At 25.1% G+C, this 15,031-nt stretch overlaps 2 protein-coding genes across 5 annotated transcripts; one reads left to right on the top strand and one right to left on the bottom strand.

Annotated features, from left to right (window-relative positions):
* The first annotated feature begins 197 nt into the window (after positions 1-197).
* Positions 198-6,207, top strand: LOC132917898 (arrestin domain-containing protein 3-like). Of its 2 annotated transcripts, XM_060978884.1 has the most exons (9): positions 198-614; positions 683-763; positions 827-1,729; positions 2,487-2,723; positions 2,827-2,979; positions 3,509-3,717; positions 4,996-5,178; positions 5,240-5,425; positions 5,500-6,207. In XM_060978884.1, exons 4-9 carry the CDS (start codon positions 2,609-2,611, stop codon positions 5,908-5,910), a joined length of 1,257 nt encoding a protein of 418 aa, XP_060834867.1. In that variant the 5' UTR covers positions 198-614; positions 683-763; positions 827-1,729; positions 2,487-2,608; the 3' UTR covers positions 5,911-6,207. The 2 variants fall into 2 exon arrangements, with proteins under 2 accessions (XP_060834867.1, XP_060834868.1); XM_060978885.1 differs by lacking the exons at positions 198-614; positions 683-763; positions 827-1,729 and adding an exon at positions 2,199-2,451 and having other exon boundaries at positions 2,560-2,723.
* Positions 6,208-8,050: 1,843 nt separating this feature from the next.
* Positions 8,051-14,937, bottom strand: LOC132923891 (E3 ubiquitin-protein ligase RNF126-like). 3 transcript variants are annotated; one of them, XM_060987899.1, is made up of 10 exons: positions 14,777-14,937; positions 14,494-14,542; positions 14,109-14,328; positions 13,915-14,025; positions 12,197-12,306; positions 11,037-11,132; positions 10,807-10,970; positions 10,510-10,625; positions 9,573-9,688; positions 8,051-9,352 (listed from the first exon to the last, which is right to left on the bottom strand). In XM_060987899.1, exons 3-10 carry the CDS (start codon positions 14,196-14,198, stop codon positions 9,055-9,057), a joined length of 1,101 nt encoding a protein of 366 aa, XP_060843882.1. In that variant the 5' UTR covers positions 14,199-14,328; positions 14,494-14,542; positions 14,777-14,937; the 3' UTR covers positions 8,051-9,054. The 3 variants fall into 3 exon arrangements, with proteins under 3 accessions (XP_060843882.1, XP_060843866.1, XP_060843875.1); XM_060987883.1 differs by having other exon boundaries at positions 10,807-10,973; positions 14,777-14,936; XM_060987892.1 differs by lacking the exon at positions 14,777-14,937 and adding an exon at positions 14,611-14,629 and having other exon boundaries at positions 10,807-10,973.
* Positions 14,938-15,031: the final 94 nt, after the last annotated feature.

Genomic DNA, 15,031 nt, shown 5'->3' with positions numbered 1-15,031 from the left:
TTTAGTGATTATATAATACCTACAGAGTGTTACAACAATATCCACACCTATGAGAATAGTGTATAAGATGAGACTTACAATTAGTTTATAAGCAAGAATGATAGCTATGATAGTGTATATGTTTTGTAACGTTTGTTTAATCATGCTCTTAAAATGTTTGTTTCATAAACAGTGGGTATTTATTAAAATGTAATATATTATAATTTATAGTACTTGCAGTTTATAGTTGTGAATATTCACATTTGAATTGTGGATGTAATTACAAAAATTAGGTAGTTGAGACCTAAATGTCTCAGATATAAAAATAAAAATAAATTAGTGTAAAATTACTCTTATGATTTAAGTTGGTTGGTGTTACATAAAGAAATACCTTAAAGTATTGTACCTATTAAGGTAACAATCAGCACAACAAAAACACAGTGCACTATAGTGCCATTTAGTAATATCTATATATACAATAACAATAAAATCAGTCAATTTTAAAAAATATGCTTATCTAATAAATTACTTAATTTACCTACATATTTATATATATTACAAATGATAATAACAAAAATTGTAAGTTTTGTAAGGCAAAGTCACACAATAATATTGTACTATCTAACACACATGATGTATGTATTGCACGTTTTGTGTGTATCACTTGTATGAAAACAATTTTTAATCAATAATATTATTACAGTTATACGTATGCAAGTAAGTATACACTTTTCTTTTGCGGTATGTTGTAATTGCCGAAAACCCGGCCACAAGGCCCGTGACTGTACGTATCTTTTGTATACATCTAAATTATTATTATTATTTATTATAATTATTCATTATCAAGGCATAAAGCCAAGAAGTCATGGCGCGCCAGCACGCGATGAGCAGCGTGGCTCGGCACCACGGCGCGAAGAACGCCGGTTCGCGACACGCGAGCACCGCAATGAGGCGCGTAATGAGCGGTGGGCTGCGGCATGTGGGTAGCGTCGGGAAACCGGGGAAACGGCCACACGCGACGATCGGAGTAGCTCCTCAGCCTCTCGCCAGCGACGGCACGCGGATATAGTTCCTTCAATAGCTTAAATTTTATTAGTATTAATGATTGAAATGTAATATTTGAAACAGTATATACTTCATTGTGATGATACGTTTTTGTGATTCTAAATAATATTATATTTAAATGTTTAAATAATTTATAAAATATAAATAATAATAATACAGTTACAAAAGTTTTCATTATAGTACCTATAATCTAAATAATAGTATATTAGTCATTATTGAAGTGGTTAATATTGTATCTAGCATCTAGCAGATATCTCACACTACTTACATTTATACGTCATAATATCCAATATCTTAGTCATAAATTTATAATATTGGTTTTTATAATCTTATATATTTTATTATTATTTAGTTTTATTGACATACCTCCCTATATACTATTTTTTACTTGTTTAACATTGAAAGATAATTATGTCATAGATCATACTCATGTTATGTATTATTAGGCTAGAGATACAGCTTAGAGATGTGTAAATATTTGCTTATATTAGTATTTTAGATAAGACTTCCATGACAAAATACATATTATCTATCCAAATATCAATTAGTAAATTGTGAATATCATAAAAAGTTGTGTTCTATATCGTTTAACTTATAGTTGTATGAAAAAAGAAAATTTGTTTTTTTGATTTTGTTGAATATTTCAAATTTGAAATTCCAATTTAATGTTAATAAAATTGTTTAGGTAAGTACATATTTTTAGTTGTTTAATAATGCTTCTATGTGAAAATGAATATATATTATGTATAGAAGGTATACCTATTAATACTATCAAACAGTTAGTCTATACTTCCATAGTAGCTACTAGCTATTACATAACATTAAATACTTCTTAAAATTAGATCACTTTTTTAGAAAAATTAAAAACTTATTCATTTGATATTTAATGAAAATTTTCATATTAGTTATTGTGATATAAATTTAAATATGAAATTATGATATTGATGTCGAGTTGTTATTTAAATTTGATCCTTTTTTTTTAAAAATGTATGCTTAGTTTTTTTCTTCTTTATCTAATTATCTATAAAGTGTTTGAATGACGCAACAAAAAATAAAACATAGTGCTATATTATATAACTTAAGGAGTAATTTTTCAAGATTTTAAAGTAAACAAATGATGGATTTTTTTAATTGAATTAAAACTGGTTAAAAATTTTAAGTGTTTAAAATTTTAATTTATTCAGACAACAGTAGTGATTAGGGGACAATTTTCAATATCTTCCAAAAATACTTACTAATCACTAATCAGTAACAGTTTAATCGTGCAATAACACACTTGAATGTTTTTTAAGAAACATAAAATTATGTTGTACTTAATATAAATAATAAAAATATTTGTATTTTTTAATATTTTTAATACATATTGACAAATGTAATACATATTTTTTGATAATTATTTTTCTAAAGGTAGGTACTAATGTAATTTATTTTTTTAAATTTAGAATTGGATTGTGATGTATATTATTGTAATTATGTATTATTAAATATACTATATTCATTTATATTTGAATGAAGTATAAAAAGTATGTGGTAGACCATATATGACAAGAATACCAATATCACAATGGGTATGCAAGGTATACAGATAATTTTTGATGATCCAACAGCAGTATTTATGCCCGGTCAAACCATTACTGGACGAGTCTTACTTCAGACTAGTAGCTCTGTGAAAATCAAAAGTAAATTTTATTAGATAAGATAGCATATGATAGATTATAAAAAATAGTAAATTGAATGTGTATTAGTAAATATTGGAATGTTAACTACTGGATGTTTTTATAGATATAAAATTGAAATTCCGAGGAGAAGCTAATGTTCGTTGGACTGAAACTAGATCTCGGAATAACAGAGATGATGAAAGAGAAAATCATTTAGTTAGTTTTTCTGCAAGAGAAGAATATTTTAAAAATAAAATTTTTCTGGTAGGTGCAAAAGGTAAGAGTATAAAAATAATTTATTTTATTAATATTATTTGGTATTTTTATAACAACTTTACTACATTAGTATTACTCACAACAGTGAACCTCCTTTCTGCGCCATCACCAAACTTCTGTAGTTTTAAAAAATAATTTCATGTGGCAGTAATATGTTCTAATCAGGGAGTTGTGAATTAATATTTGTTAAACAATTGTACAAACAAAATATCTGAGGAAGTTTTAATATTTTTTATCTCAGAAGTGAGTTTTATACCTTCAAAATGTTATAGCTTAGTAACTATATTATTTCTAAATAATAATTTTTTATTAAATGCAAGATTTGACAATAAAATAAGAATAATTTGCATACCATTAAATCAGCCAATGTGCAATCTTGGGTGTGCTGCTCTAGGCTTGCCACTTCTGACCTACACTAGGCTATACCTAATACAGCAGTTTACTATTAATAATACAATTTAGTATAGGATAAGTTGGGAGGAGTTTAATTTTAATTTTTATCCTATTTATATTTAATTATTATTTTTTAGGTGAATCCCAATTGGAAGCTGGTGAACATGTTTATCCATTTAATTATTCTTTACCGCATCAATTACCATCAACATTTAATGGTAAACATGGGCAAATATGTTATATAGCAAAAGTTAAAATTAATGTACCCTGGAAAAAGAATATAGAGAAAGAAATAATGTTTGAAATTTTTTCTCCTATAAATTTAAATGATGATCCATCATTAGCTGTAAGTATAATATTTTTATTCTGAAATTATAATTAATTCCCTAAAAATATATACAACATAAGGTCTGTGTCCTCTGTCATTCTGGGACTCACTTGTATGTATAATGAAAATGTTATTACGATGAAACAGTTGTCTTCCATTAGGTGATCTTCTACTGTTTCATGTACTACTGAATTATAAATATGTGAATAATATATAATCTGATTGAGCTAGGATATCAGTTTTATTATGATCATTAATATTTATTTTGTCTATTTTAAACTGGTAATATATTTGATTTATTTTTATTTTGATAGTTATTTATTTCATGTAAAAATCACTGAATTTAATAAAATTTGTATTGTGATCTGATTAATCTACTTCTATTGTTAAAGTAGATCATAATTTATTTTTAAAAAAAACCATTTTTTTTCTTTCAGTATTTTTAATATCAAGAGATAACTGATAGAACTTTTATTTTATATTATACATTGTTTTTTAAAATATTTTATTGAAAGGTTGAGCAATATATAAAACCAATTTTACTTAGCCTCATTATACTAAATAATTTGTAAATGGATACGAGCTTGATAATTATAATTCAGTATGCAATATTTAATAATTATTATTTTATACTAAATTTTGCCTGACAATTTTTAAAACAAGACTTTTATCCATATTCTTAAGTATTTAAGGTAGAATAACTCCAGAGGTTTTCGATCAAATTTTGATTGTAATACATCAACATTTTTAGAAAAATTACCTGATTCACATTTTGCTTTACAATATATATGTTCTCATTTGAAAAACCAAAGTTCGTATCATCAGAATACTCCTTAAATGTTGTAAAAAATCTAAATACTTGAAAATATTGTCTTCAATTATATTTAAAAATTCAAAAAATCAGTATTTGAATATATCCATAATTTAAGCATAAAAATAGTGTGAGCATGTTTAAAAATTCATCTTGTATATTAACTGTTAAGATTTGATTTTTTCTACTATTGTTTTTTTTCTCAAAATTATGTAGAGCATTTTGTAGATAATTCTTTACAAAAAGCTCTAGAAATAGTAATACTGATTTTAACTTATAAATTTATAATATTTAAAAAAAGTTAGTAGTATATAGCTTATAGAATTATTTTTTATTTTATGAAATTATTAATGATGCACTGGTTTTAATACCTTATGGTGATTGGGGGGAAGCAGTGTACTTTGGATTATTTAAGACTATTTATGTCACTGTATATTTCTAAGAGGTTTGTAGTAATAGATGTATATTAACGTGTCAATTTGTAGGAACCTAAAAAAGAATTAAAAGAAAAGTTTTACTGTTGCTGTTGCTGTAAATCTGGCCCTATGACATTGATAGCATGCATCCCTTATAGTGGTTTTGTACCTGGACAATCTATACCAGTTACAGTTGAATTGGATAACAACAGCAATATGGATGTAGATACAATTAAAATAAAACTGGATAGAGTAATAATCTTTTCATAATATATTTATAATATAGATTTTAAGAACTTGTTGTATTTTTTAGACTTTACAATTTATAGCCCCTAGAAATGAAATAAAGTCCGAACTATTCAAGATTGTTAACGTATACATAGATGGTGCTGAAAAACGCACTTCGAAGACACATGTAGTACAACTTCAAATTCCAAATGGTTTAGTGATACCCAATTTAAAACATTGTGGAATTATGTCCGATACATATACTTTAAATGTAATTATGCTGCATAATATTATGTTTTGAGCAGATAATTTAATTAATAATTAATATGTCTTTTATTGTTGTAGGTTGAGGCTTGTGTTAAAGGTACACATTTAAATGAAGTAGCTTCTCTTCAAATAATATTAGGTAATACGCCATTAACAATAGCTAGCAATGCTCGTCAATTTGATAGTTCTTTTCAACCATTGAATCAATATTATTTTCCAAATGAACCAATTCCAACAAATCTTTTTCCATCTGTGGGTTTTAATGATTCAACATTGATTCCTGGATATGCTCAACTGGAAGTGCCAAATAACCAACCATGTACTGTGCCACACTTAGCTTCTCAGAATCTAGAAAATAGTACGATTCTTACACAAAACAATTTACTGAACATTCAATTAGCTGGATTTCCAGATCCACCACCACCATATCAATTTGCAGTTACAGAAAATACATCTGAAATTCCTACAACTTTTATTAAGAAATATTAGATGGCGACCTGAAACTAAAACAATGGTTAGAATAGTCAATGGGCCTTGACAATTCATATACCACTAGCTTTCAAACAATGATCAGATAATTTTGGCATGATCATTGGTTGTGTTTATTATATTTATTTTGTTTTATTAATTTGTAAAAAACTTTATTATAAAAATACTGAATACTGACTACTTTTCAATGATAAGTTTTAAATATTTGTACTAGAATTTATAAATTATATTATTTTATAAAAATGTATTAATATTGCACAAAAAAAAAAAAACAATAATAAATGAGAACTTTTCTAAGATATTATGTAAAGAAAAGTGTTATTTACAAAAAACATTTAAAACAAGTTAGTTTTAAAACTTAGTTAATTTAACAAAATTTAAAAACATTGAAAGTAATACTATTGTCACTACAATTACTCACGAGAAAAAAAGTAATGTAAGTCTAACAATATTACTTTTGTATTTTGATAACAATTTAAAAGTAATATAATAATCTAGTAACTTAATAACTTTTTGAAAAGTAATTTATTTAACACTACCAAGGACCTAGCCACCTAGGCATACAATTTGCAGATATTAAAAGAAGAATAGAAGACAGAAACTTATTGAGAAGAATAGTATAAACTATAAAGTTATAACCATTTGAAAAACTGATAAACCTAAAGAAGATGAATTTAAACAATTTATTAATTTTATTTTTATACCTAATGATAATCTAATTTCTCTAAAAGACTATAAATAGGCAAACAATAGAAAAAAAATAACTAGTTTGATTTTATTATTAAATAACCAGTTTATAAGTTTAATCTATGGTATAAATAAATACTTTTCTTTATCAAAATGGCTTACATTTTTACCACTATTTGCGTTCAATGATAAATGTTAAAAAATAATTTGAATTTTACATTGTAAGACGCAGACTTCTTTAAAAATGTTTTACAATTATTAATATTGTGATTACACCAATCAGCTATATGGAAATAACATGAGGCAAACTTACAAATTTGTATTAATAGATTATTATTAAATTGTTTGTTAAATTTATACAAATAGATACAAGATTATATTTTCCTAATCTTAATTTTGAACAAAAAATGTTTTTGAAGCATAAAAAAATGTATAACAATCTATAAAATGATTAAATGGCGCATAGTAATTTAAATTCATCTTAAATAATGACACTTACTAATCACAAATAATATATATTGATAAATAATTAAAATTTTAATAACAATACACAAATTTCCATGAAATACTATGATGAATAATTATAGTTATCTATTATTAAACAAATAATTTGAATTTAGTTGTTAAAACCAATAATTTATCAAAGCTTTTTTGATATTAAAATTAGGAAATGTATGATAAAATAAAAAAGTATATGCGTTTATATAATTTACAACACCACTTTGACTTATATAAGAGTAACATCAGACAATTACTGATTTTCTTTCAATTTTATCAAACTATTTCCATAAATTAAATCAGTTTTAACTCGTCGTCAGTCGTCAGCTTTTGTTTCTAATAATCTGTCACGGTTGAAAAATTATTTTGCCATATTATTGCTTATCTTAGCACGATGTAAGCTAAGCACTAGGTAGTGGTTGAAATAATATAATGATGCTCCTGAGAATGCAGCATTTGATACATATTAGCTATATCTATGTAAGGAATGTACTTAAAAAGGTTTAATACCTAAATATATTACAAAAAAATCTTTTGAATATTTTAAATATTACTCAAATAATTTTTAAAAGTATCTTTCATAACAATGAATTTATAATATATCCCTTGTAGATTATGATGTGAATTCTGAACGCTATCTTTTGTTGAATCCCCTTCATAGTAATGTGATGGGGATTTTAAAAATATAATAAACATGTTTTTATATATATGATGGTAAAAATAATAAACATTTATTTAATTAGTAATGATAAAAATTAAATATAAATTATGGTAATTTTTAATAACTGCATCCCAGAATTATGTTATAGTTCAAACTTTAAATGGATCATCATTTTAATATATTTTCTATTAAATGAATAATTTAGTAAAAGTTATTAAATTCTCAAATATATTATTAACTAGTTCATAACATAATACAGTTTGATATAATTAAATTTAGAACTCCAACACAATATTGATTAGTTTTAAAATATTTTTATTTACAATCATTTATTTTCTATTTATATCTAAGCGAAAGAATTCAAATACATTTTAGGATATCATAAAATGGTTCATGAAAATAATAAACAATAATTCAACCAAATATGACTATACACATATGCTTTCACTAATAAATATAAAATAAATAATCAATCATATAATATAATTTTTATAAAAAACCATTGTGGTTTTAATAAAAAATAATAAATAGAAAAAATTATAAATGTGAAGTTAAAACAATTTAACATTCAACAAAATAATTACAGCAAATGTTGTCTCTAATACACATATTTTCATTATTTTTGTTTAATACACATAAAACACAAAAATTATAATATTAAATTTAACTAAATCTACATTGGATGATATTTTGTACAAATTGTATTTTATTTATCTAAAATTTAACCCATTATAGTATTAAAAGCATAAAATATAAATTAAATTATTTATTAAAATTACAAATTTTAGTTTCATAACATTGAATAGCATATATAATGTATAGTGTAGATAAGTAAACATAATTTAAATTAAGTTTTATAATGAAAAAAAGACAACAATTTTAACAATCAATTGGTAAAATTGAAATTTACCAGTTGGGTAGAAAACAAGCATTATAATGTCTACTAATATAAATATTAAAAATATTTGATAAATAACTAATTACAATTGAGACTCGGGTGAATTGAAATAGTGCAATTGAAATATATTTTAATTCACATATATAGGAATTCATATATAGATATATAATATATATATTATATATATGTAAAATACCTTTTGAAATAACAAACTGCCAATTACTAGTAAAATGATGAATTGTCATCAATTATTGTTATTATGTTATAAAAATATTCATTAATGGTTTAAAAAAAAAGTGTTTGATTAATTGTTATTAATTGAATATATTTCTTTCATTTTCATGTATTAAACAGTAAACTCATATTGTACTAAAATCATACTTGTTTTTACTAGAAAAGACTAGGAATTATTTGCATTATTCACTGCAGGTAAATTTTGATCATGGTCAGTTTCCATAGGTTCAACATCAGCAGTTGAAGTTGACAACCGTTGGTCACGTAAGTTTCTAGCTGTGACGGATGAATAAGTGGACATACCTGATGCTGCAGCTGGAGTCTGTGTAGCTGATGATGATGACACAAGTGGAAGTGGTAAACTAATACCAAGTTGTGTAGGCCAGTCAGATGACGTAGATGCCATATCATAATCATTCATTCCCCATACTGGATCAGTATTAGTACGCGGATTACTACGAGCTCTATTAAAATATAAATATTAATTAAATTAAATCAGTAAATCTGAAAATGCAATATTGTCAATAATTTTAAACAATTATAAAGTATAAAAAGAAAAATATTCAATATAAATAATTATAGATACTAGATTTACATTCAACATTTTAAATTTAAATGTAAAATTTAATTACTTTCATTAAAAATTTAAAAATATGATACAAATTATAATTATATATATCAAACCTAATGAGTGCTGCTAAATTTGGCCCAACACCTAAACTGATTCCTAGTGGATCTGAATTAATTGAACTTAACCCATCATCTGCTAAATATTTACGACAAATTGGACATGTACCGTGCTATAAAAATTAAAAATAACACACATATATATATTATTTATTATGTGTAAGAAAAGTCCAATCATCTATTAAAAATCAGATTTTACTAATAAATGCTAGGAATTTAGTATGTAATAGCATTTAGTTAATGTTGAAGACATTTGAACTTATACTAAAAAAGTTTAGTTCAGCTGATCTATCTACGATGTAAAAAATATTTTTAGTAAAATAATGTAATATTTTCAGCTTTTATTGAATGTAGTCAGTAAATCCTAGTATTTATTAGTAAAATTTTGTTATAAAATCAATAATAAAACTTAAATTATACTGCAATAAGTAGTCATAGGTTTATCGTATTAGGTCTATACATTCTTTAAATAGTCTAATAAATGAGTTTTATCTTTTAACTTAACTTATCATATTTAAATAATTATAATTTGAAAAACAATAACTAGATAAATCATAGAATTATTTTTTTAATTAATATAATATAAAATTTGAATATTTAAATGAGACAATTTTTTTATTTTCACTTGTATGAGATATCCAACCACTGTCACCAATGGTTTGGTTATAAACGCAAACATTAAAATGAATCAATACACAAAGATAGTCTAGGTAATGCATTGATAATTTAATGAATTTATTAAATAAATTCATATGGCATAAAATTTAAGCTCATGACTCAGAACATCATATTATGAGTTATACTGACACATAATCAACTTAGCAACTGCAATCTTATCAATTTAATGTTGATGCTCTCTTAAATAGATCATTGCACATGTTTTAGGGCTGAAGAGAAAAATGACTGTGACAAAAATAAAAAAAGTAAAACTTACCAATTCTAACCAAGGTATAATACAATCTTTATGAAACATATGATCACAAGCTAGTTTCATTACTTTTTCATCAATTGTAAAATCTTCCCAACAAACAGAACATTGGAGTTTCAAATCTAAAAATTAAAATTTTTTCTTAATTTTACGTGAATTAGTCAATTTTTATTTCAAAAATAATTATCAATAAATGTAATAATATGGAAGTATTCAATCAACATCTTTATCATACCAATTACCGAAGAGATATATAACTAAAATCCATATTATAATAAAATATGATTACATAAGTATTTTTACCTAAATGTTCTTGAGAAATAACTGCTGTAGGAATTTCTTGTATTTTCTCTTTTGTTAATGGGGGAGGTCCAGCTCCATCAATCTGATTTAATAACTGTGACACAATTGAATCTAATCCATCTCTTCCCCAAACATAATCACCAGGATTACCGAGTAAAAATCTACTGCTGAAATTTTAATTTACAAGAGGTAAAGTTTTGATACTAACGACTATAATATAATTTTCTTACACTGGACTTCCGCCTGATCGAGCATAATCAGCAAAGTTGACAATGACATCTTCTACTAAATTTTCAATTGTCCCACCTGAACTACGCCTTGGGCCTCTGAAATAATACATATTTTTTAGACGATTAATAAACTATGATTTAATAGGCTATATTATTTATTTTTATTATACTTGAAAAATTTTTTTTTATTAAGTACCTTGGTTTAATTAAATATATTTAATAAATTTAAAAGTTCTATAAATACATTAAAAAATATTCTTTAAAAAAACTTGATATCATTTTATTATTTAATTTAATTATAACTCAATGAACTCCATAGAATACATGGATTATATTTTAAACTAAGGAGTAAGGATAATATCAAACAATTCAAACTACTAAATAGTAGGTTCAAAATATCTAGTTATTTCCACTCAAATCGTCTAGTATGTACAAAACTAAATCAGTACATAATAATAATAGTTTATGCATCTGCAGAAAGATATAATACAAGTTAAAATTGTAGAATGTGTAAAGGACAATGTAAAACACAGGCTGTATAGTGTATATACCTTGAATCCATTCATTATATTTAACCTAAGTATATTCTTAAATTAAAAAATAACAAAACTATATTGATTATGCTAAATGTACATTCACTAAGCTATGTTATATTAGGCTTATTATCTATGCTTTTTATCGTTAATTATGAAGTAAATCTACTTTTAAGTTATAAATATGAATGAGAATTTAAGAAACTTAATAACAGACAAAAAATAAATTCTATTATTGGTTGCATTCAAACATTAATTAAAATATAAATGTTATCCATAATATATACAATTTATAATGTAAGTACATCAAATTGTATAGGTCGTGCCCAGGCGCGTAGCTAGAAATTTCTAAGGGGGGGTGTTATTCAAAATTAATTGAAAAAATTACACACACAAAATTGATAACATGATGCATCTTTATCTTGATAAAAAAATATTAAGTATACCACGGCTGAGGGGGTGTGTTATTACACCTGTAACACCCCCCCCCCCCCTGGCTACGCGCCTGGTCGTGCCTATCATGCACAGGCATGACCCGTAGACATGCCTATGAAATTGAATTGAAATAGATACATTTTAGTAACTACTAAAAATGTATCCTTAAAACATCAATATTTGTATGTTTACCTTCCAGGTTGTAATGTCATTAGATGAGGACCTCTTGTTGTAAATCTACGACGACGAATATTTGACCTCCGTCTTCCTGCAAGTTCACCATCTCCTAATATTCCATTAACCTAAACATATTATAAAATAAAAATTGAAAATCCATAGACAAAAATTAATATAAATCATTTAACTATAATTCTTATTTATTTTATCTGTAATGGTGTCCTATAATTATTCAATAAGTTAAAGTGATGAGAATGTGAGATGATGGCATATTTTATATTACTTATACCATTTTATATTCTGATAGATATATAATTAACAGAATCTGAACAGTAAAATATAATATTTTTAGTTTAATATTCAAAATTGTAATCAAGAAGTATATCAAATGTCTGAAATAATTAAAAAATAAGTATAATTTTTTCAAGTACCTTTTGATCTATACAACATTTTTATGGTCGATAAAAAATTTCTTTGAGAGTGCTCTCAATTATGAACAACATTTCTATCCAAACCGAAATTAAATACCTAAGTATTAGACAAAAATATTGATATAAGATTAACCTGGGGTTCCCATTTAAAAGAAAAAAGGAAGACAACAAAAGACTCCATCTCCTTTGTCCTTTCCTTAATTCCAAAATTCCTTTTTAAAACAACTTATATTTAAATAAATCATAAGGTGGGTTCAGTCTTATTGAATTGCAATTTGGGGTCCTGCCAAACCTTCCAACATCAGACCAATCCAAGCTTTTCAATCAATTGCACTGAGGTCCTTACACAACTTAAAATTAAGTATCACCACTGAACTCACCAAAATAATGTACAAATACTTCCATCATATTTTAAACACACTAATATCAAACATGTTCACCACCATACAGACTCAAAGGTAAATGTGTAAAGATCTATAAATTAAAAATAGAATATGTGCTACCAATAGATTTTTTCCAGCACACTATTCATGTTAATTTTTTTTAATCTTATAAATATCTAATTATAATATGTAGTTTATATTGTTTATAAACTATAATAATTGTGTATAAATTGAAATTTTTTTCTAAAAAAAAAAATTTCTAAAATTAGTTATGTACAACATATCCGTTTTACATTTAAGATTGTATTATTTAATGTACTTATCAAAGTATTTACTTAATGCTTATTTGATTTATACATCATTTAAAAATATAATAAATTAGAATACAAGTTCTTGTTTTGCACTGCATATTCTTTTTAAATAACTGACCAACAAAACTACTAAATTCATAGTTGAATTATTTATTAAATTGTTAGATAGGTACAGAATTAGTTTTTGAAACAGGACGAGGGAGTATATTTCTGTAAACAACTGCAGTCATTAGTCATAAACAGGATTATCAAGATATAATATGTATTATGTTCTTTATAATCACATGGTCATGAATCATGATGCTGATGCATCGAACTGGTATATTTTATTTCACAACACAGTATATGTATAAAGCTAAAATATAATTAAATGTTCATACCTAATTGAATAATAGTAAAATTGATAACAGTATCTACATAACTAAAATTTCAAGTTATTCCCACTCATAATAAGAATTTTTTTAATGAAAATTATATAATAAAATATTAAACAATAAAAAAATATATTATAATGACACGTAACTTGGTTTAAAACTATTTTAATCCCTGATAAGTTGTCACTTATTTTACTTCAAAAATAGTATGAGTAAAATCCATTAATTACATACCATAAAGTGTGCATTAGAAAAATCCAATTCGTCATCATCTAGTTCCTCAGGAGTTTGCTGTTCTTCAACTTTTTCAATAAATCCCAAATGACATGTTGGACATGTAAAATCCTTAAAGAAAATAGTTTAGTATTACCAAGCATAAATCAATAAGTTTGTAGTAAACACTTGTAATGGGAAAACTTAATACATACATCAGCTACGCTCCCTATTTCGGCATCACAGCTGTGGCAAAAATAGCGATTATCTGCAATACTGTCAATAGGTCTCGATGCACTATCCATTGTATGTAACGTAGGTATGCGGTCCTATAATAAATATCAATTGCCCGTTTCTGGCAAACTAACGTGTAACTCTCGCGAGAGTACGACAAGAATGCCTATACTTTGGCTACCAAATAATATATCGTCCACACTAAAATTGAAAATATTGAAAACAAGCTACTTTTAATATGCTATTATAATAGTTTAGTTATACGTTAAAATGTAGAAGTAGAATATTAAGTTATCCTTATCCTCAACACTCGAATTCGTAATTTTGTAGTTACTAGTTTGTAGTTTGTACTGATAAGAAAATTACCTTTTTTTAAGTTCTCGCAGGCTCGCGTCATCACAAAATCGATTGTTTTCTAAACGCAACATATACATATTAAATTATATAAATGATAAATCTATTCTGTGATTAAAAATGAATTACCATGATTTATAGATTACAGATAAAATAACTAAACTTTAATATTTCGACGAGGCGATTATTAAAAAAAATTTTCAAGTCGATAAATTAAATAATATTTAAAAAAATAAGTACAAATGATTTTTATAGTTGTGAATTTTAAAAATCTAAAATTAATCAAGTTACTTACCCAATGTTGGTAAAAAATATCGATGTTTGTAATGAAGTCATACTATATTACTATAATATTGTACAAATTACAGCAATTAGATACATATATATATATATATGTTTATTATAGTAATTGTCTCAACGAAGGACGGTGGGACTGGTGCGGCCACAAAACGTGTGGTTTTTTCGGGCTGTAGGTTATGATATTGTGCTATGATTTAAGTTCTCAGGCTATTGCCTGCACTGACCCACTGGTCATACTGATACGTTAGGA

This window comes from Rhopalosiphum padi, chromosome 1 (genome assembly GCF_020882245.1).
Source record: "Rhopalosiphum padi isolate XX-2018 chromosome 1, ASM2088224v1, whole genome shotgun sequence".
Taxonomy (NCBI): Eukaryota; Metazoa; Arthropoda; class Insecta; order Hemiptera; family Aphididae; genus Rhopalosiphum; species Rhopalosiphum padi.
Note: the sequence above shows the minus strand (reverse complement) of the source record. Positions and strands in the feature narration are given on the sequence as shown.